At 38.9% G+C, this 12,999-nt stretch overlaps 2 protein-coding genes and 1 long non-coding RNA gene across 7 annotated transcripts; 2 read left to right on the forward strand and 1 right to left on the reverse strand.

Annotated features, from left to right (window-relative positions):
• The first annotated feature begins 2,253 nt into the window (after positions 1-2,253).
• On the forward strand, positions 2,254-7,237 carry LOC103379412 (uncharacterized protein F13E9.13, mitochondrial). 5 transcript variants are annotated; one of them, XM_008310955.3, is made up of 9 exons: positions 2,263-2,384; positions 3,122-3,204; positions 3,320-3,384; positions 3,727-3,812; positions 3,976-4,058; positions 4,135-4,315; positions 4,562-4,712; positions 5,446-5,573; positions 6,366-7,237. In XM_008310955.3, exons 1-9 carry the CDS (start codon positions 2,348-2,350, stop codon positions 6,554-6,556), a joined length of 1,005 nt encoding a protein of 334 aa, XP_008309177.1. In that variant the 5' UTR covers positions 2,263-2,347; the 3' UTR covers positions 6,557-7,237. The 5 variants fall into 5 exon arrangements, with proteins under 5 accessions (XP_008309178.1, XP_008309177.1, XP_024911482.1 ...); XM_025055715.1 differs by lacking the exon at positions 3,320-3,384 and having other exon boundaries at positions 2,338-2,384; XM_025055713.1 differs by lacking the exon at positions 3,320-3,384 and having other exon boundaries at positions 2,366-2,384; positions 3,651-3,812.
• LOC103379414 (serine/threonine-protein kinase SBK1-like) lies at positions 7,070-11,606 on the reverse strand. The gene is made up of 5 exons (XM_008310958.3): positions 11,268-11,606; positions 10,204-10,348; positions 9,903-10,105; positions 9,671-9,832; positions 7,070-9,448 (listed from the first exon to the last, which is right to left on the reverse strand). The coding sequence occupies exons 1-5, from the start codon at positions 11,271-11,273 to the stop codon at positions 8,864-8,866; spliced, it is 1,101 nt and encodes a 366-aa protein (XP_008309180.1). The 5' UTR covers positions 11,274-11,606; the 3' UTR covers positions 7,070-8,863.
• Positions 9,998-10,388, forward strand: LOC112487041 (uncharacterized). Its single transcript, XR_003049750.1, has 2 exons — positions 9,998-10,129; positions 10,220-10,388. It is a non-coding gene; the product is annotated as an uncharacterized LOC112487041 (long non-coding RNA).
• Positions 11,607-12,999: the final 1,393 nt, after the last annotated feature.

Consider the following 12,999-nt stretch of genomic DNA (forward strand, 5'->3'; position numbering starts at 1 on the left):
ACAGTTTGTCACATGGGGCTTCACAGGGTTGGTAACATCCTCTGTCCTTAGACCGTCAGCCAGGGTAAGGAAAAACTACCGAAAGAGAAACCCTTTCAACAGGGAGAAAAGAGAAAGGTAGAAACCTTAGGGAGAACCACAGGTGACGGATCCACTCCCTGGACGGACAGACGTGCAATAGATGTTATCAGAACATACATTGTACAAATACATAAAAACCAATGAAGAAAAAAAAGCTGCAGTAGTGGTAGTGGCAGTAGTCCTGTGCTCCTCCTGTTCACCGGTGGCAGCAGAACTGTAAAAGAGTGGGACCAGTTTCCTAAGTGTATACATGGTGGTCGGTATGAATATAGGACAGGACAGAAGAATAAAGTAAGACCGTAGAGTCTGTGTCCTCATTATAAGTGCAAGATGAAGTGAAATGAAATGAAATGCAATGCCCCCCAGCAGTCTAGGCCTATAGCAGCATCTTTTTAGACTGTTCTAGTCGGGGCATGTTTAATCTAATTTAGGCTATAGGCTATACTATACAAATGGGTTTTGAGTCTCACTTTAAAGGACGAGACAGAATCTGACTCTCTTACTGAGAGTGGGAGCTGGTTCCACAGGAGAGGAGCCTGGTAACTAAAAGTTCTACCACCCGTTCTATTTTTATTTATTTTAGGGATGACCAATAGATTCGAATTTTGGGAGCGCAGTGATCTATTTGGTTTGTATGGGGTAATTAAATCACAAATGTATAATGGGGCTTGATTATTTAGGGCCTTGTATGTGATTAAAAGTATTTTAAAGTCTATTCTACTTTTTACTGGGAGCCAGTGTATTGAAGCCAAGACGGGGGTTATATGTTCTCGTCTTCTAGTTCCGGTCAGTATGCGTGCTGCCGCATTCTGGACCAGTTGAAGGCTTCTTAAGGACTTATTGGGACATCCTGATAGTAGCGAATTGCAATAATCCAGCCTGGAGGTTATAAAGGCATGGATTAGTTTTTCAGAATCTGGTCGTGATAACATTTTTCTAATGGATTTAATGTTACGTAGGTGGTAGAAGGCTGTTCTACAGGTTTGGTTAATATGTTTTTGTAGTGATAAATCCTGATCAAACAGGACACCCAGGTTCCTTGCTTTACCACAGGGGACTGGGGTAGAACTACCTATGGTTATAGTTAGATTTGACAATGGTGCTCTTATATGTTTAGGCCCTAAAACTATGACCTCAGTTTTTTCTGTGTTAAGCATTAGAAAATTCTGGGTCATCCATGTCAGAATGTCTCTAAGACAATCTTGGATTTTAATTAAGGGGTTTGGGTCATCTGGCCGTACGTAAGTACGTACGTAAGTAAATATTACCATTATTTTTATTTTATAAATAAAAATCCAAAGAGGAATTTCAAATGATTAAATTATCATTTAGTTATATAACAGCAACTTGTTTTTGTGTGTGTGTTTGTGTTTTTAGAGCAGAGTTTTGCTTAAGAAACCAGCTTCATTGGTCACTGTTCTATACAAACAGAGCAAAACAAAGACTTGGTTACATTATCAGAATATGTTATTACGTAGTATCCAGTAGGTGGCACACTTGCTCTGTTCTATTTTCCTGCTATGTGTTCTAAGGAAACAGGATCCATATATAGTTTTCTGACATTATTAGATAATAAAATTATTTTACTCGATTAATCACTGGACATTCATTTACATCATCACTTTTTAAGTCAGTGATAAGTGAGTGTGGAGGCATAGAGTGAGTAGGAAGCAATGAACTAATTAATTAATTAATTAAAATATAATTATAAAAAAACCTCACATTTAAATCAAAATGTATCGAGAAAATAATATATATTATATCAATTGAAACATTTGAAGTAAATAACAAATACAATAGATATTTGTTAATACCAACACAAACATCATCAGACACGTTTTCAGATGCATACTTTGTCACAGTCTGGACAAAGAAAAAACAAAAATCCGAGATGAGAGGAAACAATGGCTTCACACAGCCCTGCAAGGGGCGCTCATAACTTTAAAATAAGTTAATTAAACAAGTAAATTGTTAACTCAAATAATACACAGCGGTGATGATGCTCATTATTTCACAATCAACTATTCATTAAGGATGAAGAGTACTAGGTGTAAATGACCGTAAGTATGAAGATCCATTTTTTATGATTGTGTTGTTCTTATGTGTATTCATGAATTTCGTCAAGGCAATTTCTTTAATTATAGTAGACGTTAAAGTCAGGGCTTTTATTTTGAAAGCGTCCCACTGAAAGGAAAAAAAGAGGAAAACATCCGCTTTTTATCGGCATGAAAAAGTGGGTCAAAAATACGTAACAGACAGTAGAGAAATGTGTTTAATTAGCACCTGGCTGATACAGGCACAAGGTTTGTTCGTATTGCTTTTTTATGTGATGTTGACTGTGTAGTTTGAATGTTGATGCTGTTGATAGTTTAAACTTTTATGATGTGTTTTAGCTAGCGCGATGGTCTAGCTATCGTGTTGGTCCAGATTACGGCAGACGGAGGCAGTTAATTTTTTGGTCACTGTTACAGGCAGCAAAATGTGTTTGTGTGTTTTATGTTCACTTTGATATGGTGAAAACTACGCGTTTGATTGAAAGGAACAGTTATAAGATACAATATTTCATTTAGTAAATCTTTAAGTTATGTTTTCATAGCTTTTACGGTGCGTTCATGATTGGATACGTTCTACAAAATAAACTAGTTTGAACCATCAGTTAAAGAGAATGACCATCATTCAGCCGGGGATGCTACACTAGGTGTGAACAGTACTAGGTGTGAACTAGATTCTGTCCACTATCATCCAGAAGATTTTAAAAAAAGATAAAACTAAAATTGGCCTTAAATTTGTTATCTAATGAAATATAAAAATATTTATTTTTCTCCATATTAAAAGTGAAAAGTCTAAAATTTAGCTAAAATTGTCACTTTTCAGGGCTCAAATTACCACCAGTTTGCACTAGTTTGGTACCCAACTTGCACCAGTGCGAGTAGCTTTTTCTACTGGTACCACCGGTAGAATTATCAAATAAAGAGCTGAAAATAAATAAAATTGGGAAAAAAATAGTTTCCAGTGTGTTATCTTTTTCTTGGAATTCCAGGCGTTCCAGAATCCACCGCTGCCCGAGGGCGGGGCCGAAAATGTAGACGCTGCTTTCATCAATTACAGCGTGCACGTGATCCGGTAGGGTATGCCGCGTTGTAGTAAAGCGATAGCGATGTCATGTTTGGCCCACGGCTGCAGCTGTTTAAATACCTATAACAACATTTGTATTTGTCATTAACATTTTTACATGTAGAACGTCTTTGTTTTTGTCAATTTATTTGGACCCACAAACTCATCGCAAGTTTACCACAATAAAAGGTATAACATATTTTGTTAAAAAATGTTTTTTGCCTGACTCAGTAATTTTGCTGATGCAAGCAATTTTTGTTTGGTGCAAGTAATTTTTTTATGTGCACTAGTGCACCTTTACCAAAAAAATAATAGTTATTCGAGCCCTGTTTTTTTTTTTTCATTGACTCAATTCTTGATAGACTTGTGGAAGAAACTCAGTGAGAATTTAAAAAGGTCTCTGGTGAAACAAAGACGTGTGTGTGACATGTTGTTCTGAACTGTGTATGCTGTAGAAGAGCCACATCCGTGACCTTTGACCAGTCACATGACTTCCATGATTACACAGAAGAGAACTGTCATTCTCTGTAGGTTACACACAAACATGAAGTTTATGGAACTTTTTGGTCGCCTGAACTCTGTGGTGATCGGAATGATTCACGTCAAAGCTTTACCAGGTAACGTACACTCATTCACTCACTCATTCATTCGTTCGGTCATCAAAGTGTCAGTCCTGTTCTGCTGTCTTTTCTCTTTATCAGTCATAAAAACTGACTTTAACCGTGTGTATTTCTGCTTCAAACCTATGACTCATCACTTTTGGACTTTCTGTCTCTGCAGGTTCTCCTCTGAGTCAAATGAAAATCTCACAGATCATAGAGCAGGCGTGCCAGGAGGCGGAGGTTTATCGTGATGCCGGCATTGTAAGTGTCAACATTTTTGTCCTTGTGTGTCAGGTGTGGGTTGGTCATCACCTCCTCTGATCTCCTTTTATTTCAGGACGGTTTGATGGTGGAGAACATGCATGACATCCCGTACTCCTTCACAGTGGGACCTGAGGTGTACACGTGCATGACGGCTGTGTGCTCAGCAGTAAGGCGGACATGCCCACTACTACCACTGGGTGTCCAGATACTGTCCTCTGCCAACAAGGGGGCACTGTCTGTCGCTTTGGCTTCAGGTTAGTGACAGTGGCCTCAAGGTGACTTTATGGTAACCTCACTATGACATCATCCTGGATCTGTAATCGTACTTGGTTATTAAGATAATTAGTCCATAAATACAAAGCAAGGTAAAGTCGTTAATACACATCTTACATAAACAACACAAAACAAAGAAGAAAATATTGAAAATTGTCTGATACAGGAGTTAAATTTGTCAGTTCGACATTTTCTTCCCTCGTTTGCATTTTTTTCTTTTCCCTCAGACCTGGACTTCATTCGAGCAGAGGGATTTGTCTTCTCTCATGTGGCTGATGAAGGTTTTCTAAATGCCTGTGCTGGAGACCTCCTGCGATACAGAAGACAGATAGGAGCTGAGAAGATCCAGATCTTCACTGACATCAAGAAGAAGCACAGGTGAGCTTATAGGTCACCTGAGGTCAAAACAACATAGGAACACACAGAATTCCCTGTGAATTCCCAGTCATTACGTGAGTTGCAACTCACTTTACTTTCCTGGGACATAAAACAGGTTCAGTGTCTTGTTCCAGGTTTACCTTAAACATTAAATTACGGCAACATTTTAAACTGGATTATCTTCCAAATATGGAGCATTTTAAACATCATTTGATCAGTGAATACACTGAATATGTTGATGACGATTGAATTGGTGTTAAATATTTTTTAAATTTGTTCAGAAAATGTCATGTAGGTCATCAGAAATGGAAAACTGTAACTGGAAAACAAAAAGAAAAACAAAAAGAATCTCCAACCAATCCCACTACAACATAGTGTAAATCCTTGTGATGTCTAGAGTACAGCATTTATAAAATAAATTAATAAATTAAATAAGATGAAATGAGTCTGGAATGAAGAAAAGCTAATTGAGGAAACAGCCTCCATATTTGTAAAAATGTGTCAGAGGAGCCTGTGATGATGTTCTGAGTGTCCCTGAGCCCGTGTAGAACACCCCAAACAAAGCGCAGGGTTTGGGTCAATTTTCCTACCAGGTCCAATAGCTGTGCAGCCTAGGGAAAAACCAGGAAGTAGGACTGAGGTCTGCAGGTGACTGATGGCACCAATCACAGGCTTTGAGCCACTGCTGATCTCCATGTTGCTCCAGCCTGAACTCACCTGTGTTTTTGTGCAGCTCCCATGCTCTGACCTCAGATGTTGACGTTGTGGAAACGGCTCTTGCTGCTGAGTTCTTCCTCTCAGATGGAGTCATCATCACTGGGTCGAGGACTGGATCTGAGGCTGATCCTGGTGAACTCAGAGGTATGACCATCAAAACCAAAACACATGTATACATTTATTTTCTTATCTTTATCCCAAATCCTTATCTGTAATCAACATCTCTAATCCTGATTTTATAATCTAGATTTCCTATCCTTATCTGTAATTCCTTAACTCTAACCCTAACTTCACTTCCTGACCTCTAAATCTCTAATCACAATTGTTTTCTCTGAATTGCTAATCTCTAATCTCCTTATGAAGAAATGAAGATGAAGAAAAATGGTTGTGGATTATTTCCCTCGTGGGATTTGAACCACACACACAGTTTATCTGCTTTGGACTCTGTTTCTGTTGAACTGGAGCATGGCTGTTATTTTAAGAATCATCAGACAACAAACACTCAGACACGCAGGGCACCAACGGTCACAGGAGCTGTTGGTCCCTGGCCCACACTTTTACTACCTGCAGGGGCGCCACTACAACAACAACAACAAAGTAGAGTAATGTTTCTAATATAATGGTATGTGTACCACTGGTGGTACTTAGGCTGTAGTTAGGAATTTAATTTGTTTTGCCAAATAATCCCCAATTGTACAAAACACTTGTTTATTTTCTAGTATTCTTAAGGAAATAATTTCTCTTCTTTGTATACTATGTTTCGCTGAACAAGGCAGAGCCGTGTTGGTGGATTGTACTTTCATGTTCCAGAACCATTACAGTAGAATGTTTATTTTTAAATAGACCGTTTTTGTCACTTTATACTGTGAACTAAACTCTGACATCACCACTGACATCACTGCATCAATTTCACTTTTCTTTTACTCTTTTCTGCAGAAGTTTCTCAGGCAGTGAAAATCCCAGTACTGGTCGGTTCTGGTGTTGACTTCATAAACGTGGATCAGTACCTTGAAGCCAGTGGAATCATAATCGGTTCTCATTTTAAGAAGGACGGTCACTGGACCAACAAGGTCGACCCTGAGCGTGTGAAGAGATTCATGGAAAAAATGCACAGAATCCGAAAATAAGCAGAACAAGAATTTTCATCTTCAAACAGTTTTCTAAATCCAAAATTTGATTCTTAAAAAAAGTTGTCTCTAAATAGAGTTTTACTCTCTCTGATAAATATATGATTAATATATGTTTTGTTCTGTTCAGGATCAAAGCAAGTCTATGTTTTTCTTTCTTTGTGTTTCTTTTTAAAGGTAGAACATTATCAATATTTAACACATGAAGAATAAAAACACATGTAACAACACGCAATAGAACAGTTTAAAATCAGTTCAAAATTTTCTTCTGAAAAGACTAAAATCTGCTGCTGAAGTTGAAAAGATAATCATTCAAACATGTTGTTCTCCTGTAAGAGCAGTAACAAGGTTACATGATACAGAAGGTCACATGACTCCAACAGAAGGTTAGAGATATGGAGCAAAGGTTGGACAGTTCGTAGGACAGATAGTTTGACAAACGCACAGAAGGAAAGGACAAATGATCATATGGTTGGACCATTGAATAGTTGGGTTAGGGTTAAAAATTGTATGTTCTTTATAATGTTTGTTTTTTTTTTTCACATTGTTGAGTTGTGATGGTTTTCAGCTCTTCAAAGATTGACATCAGGACATTTTGAGAGACATTTTGGACAGAATACTTGCAGAGTTGGACAGGGGTCTTAAAATTTTTTTTTTTTTTATCAACATCTTTTTGTTTCTGGACATTGTCGTGGTATGTCTACATTTTGTTGTAGAGGTGAATGGTCCTGACATCAAGATGTCTATGAGACACTTCATGGGTTTGGCCAAACATTTATCACTGATAAATCCAGACTTTTATTAACCTGACCTCCTGAACAGTAGCACAAGCATTTCATCCTCATCATGGTCATAATGTTAACTCTCTGACTGTTAACATTACGACCACGATGGTTCTGGCAAACAAGACACATTCTGTTCATTCATTAGATCAAATGAAGGTCAAAACTTTGGACCAGAGCCATTGCTCGTGGACCCTTGAGCCCCAGATCCCTCTGCCCCCAGATCATACAAAAAAAAGCTGATGAATCTACAGACATAGATGAACCCCCCACTGTACTTCCTGACATCACTCTGTCTTTCAGAGGAATGATCATCTTAGCTCACATTGAAAGTCCACAGAATGTCCACAGGAGCATCTGCTGCCGTCTGTAGTAAGTTTGTGTCACTGAGGTAAATCCACACAAACACAAACTGTGCAGTAGATCGATAAGCTCCGCTGTCTCTGGGCTAAATTCAGACAGATTAAGGCTGATATAGATCTGATGAACTGGTTAGGAGGCTGACAAGTATCTTTGTGATGTGTTTCTCTGGAGGCTGAGTGAGTGGCTGTCACAGGCTGCTTCTGTGATCAACTTCATGTAGACCAGACAGTCTGTTGGCACAAACTGCAGCCTGTTGACACTGGGCCAACAAAACCTCTGACCCACTGACCACTGACCCGTCCATTAATGCATCAGTTATTTATTTTTTTTTTTTTTACAGAAGATAAGCTTCTGCAGAAAACTTCCAGCAACCCATCTTTTTTTTTTTTTTTTTTTGCCTTTTTTATTTCTCTTACTGTTATGGTTAGTGATAAATCATTAAATTTAAGTTATTCATAATTAGGTACTTTAATTGTCAAAAACAGTTTGAAAACTTTAATGTTAAAATGTGAGAAATAAAACATAAAAATGAGCAGATGAATATCAGGATTCTTCACCTCCAGACATTGGCACCTCTCAGCAGCGTGTACTCACTAAGGCCCTCTACTGGTACACCCGAAACCCTCGTCCACTGACTGACTGGATCAGAAACTCTGATCAAAAAGTAATATAAACAAGAGAAATCACAGACTTTCCCACAGAAAGTGCTAAAATTTGATTTTTTGTGGAAAGGTTTGAAACATGAACAGCCAGTGTGTCATACTTTAACACAGTCATTAATAGTTTACCATTTATTTAGCAGTTGAGTCTGTCTCTCTCTCTCTCTCTCTGTGTGTGTTCACAGCTGCTGTCCATGAACACTTTGTATCCCACACTGACATTTTACACTGGGCAATGTATGACTCTAAAAAAAGTCTGAGTGAAGTTGAAGCAAGTGAGTCGAGGACGTGTTGAAGTTTTCACACTGACGTGTTGGACAAAAATAAACTTATGAAGAATTTTTATGACTTCGCTAGTTCTCCAATCTGTTTATTTAAAAGATGTTCACAAAAGCCTCAAAAAATAATGTCGTGAAGAAAAACATTTGTGTCTAAAATAATTCTCATTTTACTGTTTTCAGCATCAAAGTTTTGTGAAGAAAAACAACAAAAAAGGTTCAAATTTAAATTCCTTCAGAGTGCTGTTTCTGTTTCCTCTTTCTCTCCTTCTCCAGCCTCATCTTCTCCTTCTCCATTAACCAGTCCCCACCAAGGAATCGAAGAACATCCTCAGGTCCTCCACGAATGTGAGGTCTGGGATCCAGCAGTGACTGGAAGAAGGAACAGGCAAGTGGAGTGAAGCAGGTGAACTGTGGAGCTGCAGCCATTCTCTTCTTCACCACTGCTCCTTCAACTGGATCAACAGAACTCTGAGTGTTCTTCTTTGGTTCTTCTTGTTTTTTTACTCTGTCAAACCACTCTCTGTATTTCAGAAATGAGCAGCAGTCACTGGCAGTTTCAGCCCAGGGATGAGTTCCAGTCAACATGGCATATGTGAGGATTCCTAGGGCCCAGCTGTCAGTACCAGGTTCTACTGAAACCCAAACTCTGGACTTTTGCATTTTTGTCTCGTCATCCTTCAGAACACCATTGTTCTTGCTGTTCATACCGCTCCAGCTGTCTTGGTTTCCTCGAGCAACCTCAGCCTCAGGAGGGCAGTAGGGAGAACTGTACCAGACTTCAGGAACAGTGCTTCCTCTGGCCTTGACCTAGGACAATAGAAGAATCAGAAAGTTCTTAGTGTGTTGCCAGTTGGTCTCCTCCAGAGGTCAGAAGGTCATGTCTTTGAACGAGGATTGCTGACTCTCTCACTCACTCTCTCACTCCCTCTGATGTCTGTTTTATAACAGCTTTAGTGAAAGCTTTATCCTAAGTCTTAGCTTTAGTCTCAGAAGACATTGAAACAGAAAAACACCTGACCTTGAACTGACCTTTCCAAAGTCTCCCAGTTTTACCCAGTGACAGGTTGCATCACACAGGAAAATGTTCTCTGGTTTTACGTCTCTGTGGACAAAACCCAGCGAATGTAGATGAGACAAGGCCCCACAGAGCTGGGACACTACTCGCTGACACAGCTCCTCCTCCAGGCCAACCTGGACAGTACACAAATGTCAGAAAATGAACAGAGGAACAAGGTAAAACATTAATGGAACAGGGGTTAACCTCAGGCTGGATCAGGTCGTAGAGGTCACCAAAGAGACTGGCCTGCTGAGCGAATATGTAGTGAGAAGGTGTGGAGTAGACGATTCCCAGAGCTCTAGTGAGGGATGGGTGAGAACAGAAGGACAGAGAGAAGTTGTACTCCTGCAAGAAGGAGAGGAGACGAGTGGACTCACGAGGGAAGAACTTCAGTGCCATTGGTGAACCTGAGGGACCAGAGGAACCAGAAAGTGTGTTTGACCTGCATGCGTGTGTTGAACAGATGCTGGATGTCACTCACCCACTGTCTCACCCACTCTCTCACCATTCTTCCTGTGAAGGACCAGCATCACTCTTCCATAAGAACCTTCTCCTAGAAGCTTCAGGACCTGAAAATGCTCCGATGTGTCCATCAGAGGCAGGGACTGCGCGGATAGGAGACATAGCTCGTCCAAAAGCTTTGTAGCTGCCTGGACATGGAACGTTTGCACACACACACACACACACACACACACACACACATACACAGAAAAATAAATCAGCGATAAGAAAATCTAAGAAAAGGAAACCATGGAGGAAGAAAATGAATAAAATATGAAATTAACCTTTAGAGAACAATCTTGTGTAAGAAAATATCACAGGTAAATATCCAGGGTTTTAATGAACAGATGGTTAGTTCACTTCATGTGAGTGCAGGTCATTGATTTAAGATCAAACACCAAACATAATGGTGTGGAACAACAGACAAACACACACTGCAGCTGTGCAGATGTTTCACTGAAATGATGACAAGAATCCAGAGTTGCAGGATTTGCAGCCATAGTTACGTAAACACACACACGCACACACACAAAGATTATGTCAGTCATCGAGTTGATGTTTGTCACACACACTGATCTATTTCCATGTAAAGGATTTCATCCAGACATCTATCTTCCTCGCACCTGCTCTCTCTCTCTCTCTCTCTCGCTCTCTCTCTGTGTGTGTGTTTGTGTGTGTTAAAGTGTAACAAGTATATTTATATCTTGTAAATGATGTTAACGATCTGTTTTTTCACAGAACTAAAAAGATAAAACCTGAAATTATTAAAACATTCACCTCATTTCATGATACATCAAAATAATTGTCCAATTATACTGAATGAAGACATGTTTCTTTCATCTTTTATATAAAGTAGTATAAGAAATGATATATATATATATATACATCTATAGATTTTGATGTAACCTATAAATGTATATATATATAGGTTACATCTTTATTGATGTAACCCTATTCTAATTTAACAAAAAATACATTTTGTTGTTAATAAATTATAATAAAAACGTTTGTCCTTCATCTTCACCTGCTCCACTTTTGTTACCCTTTCATCTAGCAGCTCAGACTCACCGTCATGATGTTGAAATGTTGGTGTAGTCCATCCGTTGTTCTTTAAATCTCTACAAAGAACTCTTTTTCTTTTATGTTTTTTAACCTGCTTCACTGAAGAGGAACTGGGTTAGAGTCTGATTCAGCTCTGATGTTTCTTCATCTCTGCCCCCCCATCGTTGTCCCTCTGTCGCTGCTGCTTTGAGTGTGTGTGTGTGTGTGTGTGTGTGTGTATGTGTGTGTTTGGAGTCATCAGGTGTTCATTTCTGTCTGTCCTCACAAATCCACCCTCAGAAGTATAGTTTAAAAATATCAGTGTTAGTAGAAATATATGTAACAAAAACTCTCCCTCATTTTCACCAAAAACATAATCCAGAAATTGGCCAAAGTCAAAATGCCTTGATGCAATAAACAAATTGAAAGTGATTCTTTTATGCATTTAAAACGGGTCGGTGCCGACCCTAACACAAGGGGAAGGAGAAATATATATATATGTATATACATATACAGTGTATTTGTATTTTGTCAAGTAAATAAAGCAATTGTATATTTCGTTTTATATCCTGAATGCAACGCATTCTGGTAAATAAATAAACACATTGCATTAACATAAATCAACGTCCATGATCAGCAGTCACTAAATTAAAACTTTTTAAGAAAATAGATCTGTCTCTCACTGTGATTATGGGTCAGGAGAGAGGTTCAAGTCACCGATGGATTATCATGACTTCAGTTTAATTTATTAGAACTGTGTTCGGCCTCGCTCTGTGTGAGAACATACGCACAGCGAAATGATGGTTTCTGAATTATTTTAATGAAAACCATTATTTAAAAATTCCCCAACAGTTCTTGTGTTGATGTCACTAATTGACATGTTAATATATTTTCAGAAATCATGGCTGTGATATTGCGTAGCTGCACATGATGCAAAACACTGTCATAGCCGAGTGTGTAGTTAATTTTAGTTAAAAAAAAGTAGGTCAAAACAAATTTAATATTAAGCAGATAGACTACTATTGTTTATGTTTATTCATAATTAGCGGTAATTGATATTTTCAGAGCAAATTTCACACAAATTTGGTTTACCTGACGGGATAGTGCATAGCATTCATTCTTCTGTTTCTCACTCTGATTGGCTCATTCATCTCTTCATTCTCTTCCCTTGTCTGTCCTCCTCTACAGTCCGTTGCTGTAAAGTTAGTGCTCTGGTGTTTGGTTGACCCTAATCTAACGTCTTACGATGCCTCGTAAACTCCTCTGATCATTTTCTCACACTACTGTTACCAAGTCCAAACCAAGACGCTGACACAGATGACAGTTAACAGCCTTTAACCTGGCCTTCATATACGGTCCCTCCGTCTTGGCCAGTATCTCTCCTCTGTTCACTCTCCTCTCTCCTTGATCCTGGCTCTTACTAATAGAAGGAGAGGAACAGATAACTCCAACTGCCCACCCCTCCGTCCGGGGCTTCACCGGTCTCACCACTACCTTGCATTCCCTCCTGTAGCTGAGGGCTAACCTCTGTGTATTTAAATCCATTCTACAACTCTACTGTGAATATAACTGTGTGGGAAAGGGCGATACAGTCTAGGGAGGGTTCATAACGGGGGGGTTCGTAAAGGGTTAATATATACATTAATATTTTCTATCTCGCCTCTACTACGGGGACTTTACCTTTTCACATTGGAGAGTCCTGAACAGATGATTGAAATGTAGTCACAGTACTGTTTTAGTGTCTAAAATTACATTTTAA

This window comes from Cynoglossus semilaevis, chromosome 5 (assembly GCF_000523025.1).
Source record: "Cynoglossus semilaevis isolate Cse_v1.0 chromosome 5, Cse_v1.0, whole genome shotgun sequence".
In the NCBI taxonomy this organism is placed as follows: domain Eukaryota; kingdom Metazoa; phylum Chordata; class Actinopteri; order Pleuronectiformes; family Cynoglossidae; genus Cynoglossus; species Cynoglossus semilaevis.

What these genes read in the sequence shown, in the direction of transcription:
- LOC103379412 (XM_008310955.3), top strand. Translation starts at nt 2,348, where the DNA reads ATGTGTTTAATTAGCACCTGGCTGATACAGGCACAAG. An exon ending in CAAGTTTACCACAATAAAAG is followed by an intron (nt 3,385 to 3,726) that starts GTATAACATATT and finishes CATTCTCTGTAG; the next exon opens with GTTACACACAAACATGAAGT. An exon ending in TGATCCTGGTGAACTCAGAG is followed by an intron (nt 5,574 to 6,365) that starts GTATGACCATCA and finishes TCTTTTCTGCAG; the next exon opens with AAGTTTCTCAGGCAGTGAAA.
- LOC103379414 (XM_008310958.3), bottom strand. An exon ending in GGTCCTTCACAGGAAGAATG is followed by an intron (nt 10,106 to 10,203) that starts GTGAGAGAGTGG and finishes CTGGTCCCTCAG; the next exon opens with GTTCACCAATGGCACTGAAG. An exon ending in ACGACCTGATCCAGCCTGAG is followed by an intron (nt 9,833 to 9,902) that starts GTTAACCCCTGT and finishes TGTACTGTCCAG; the next exon opens with GTTGGCCTGGAGGAGGAGCT.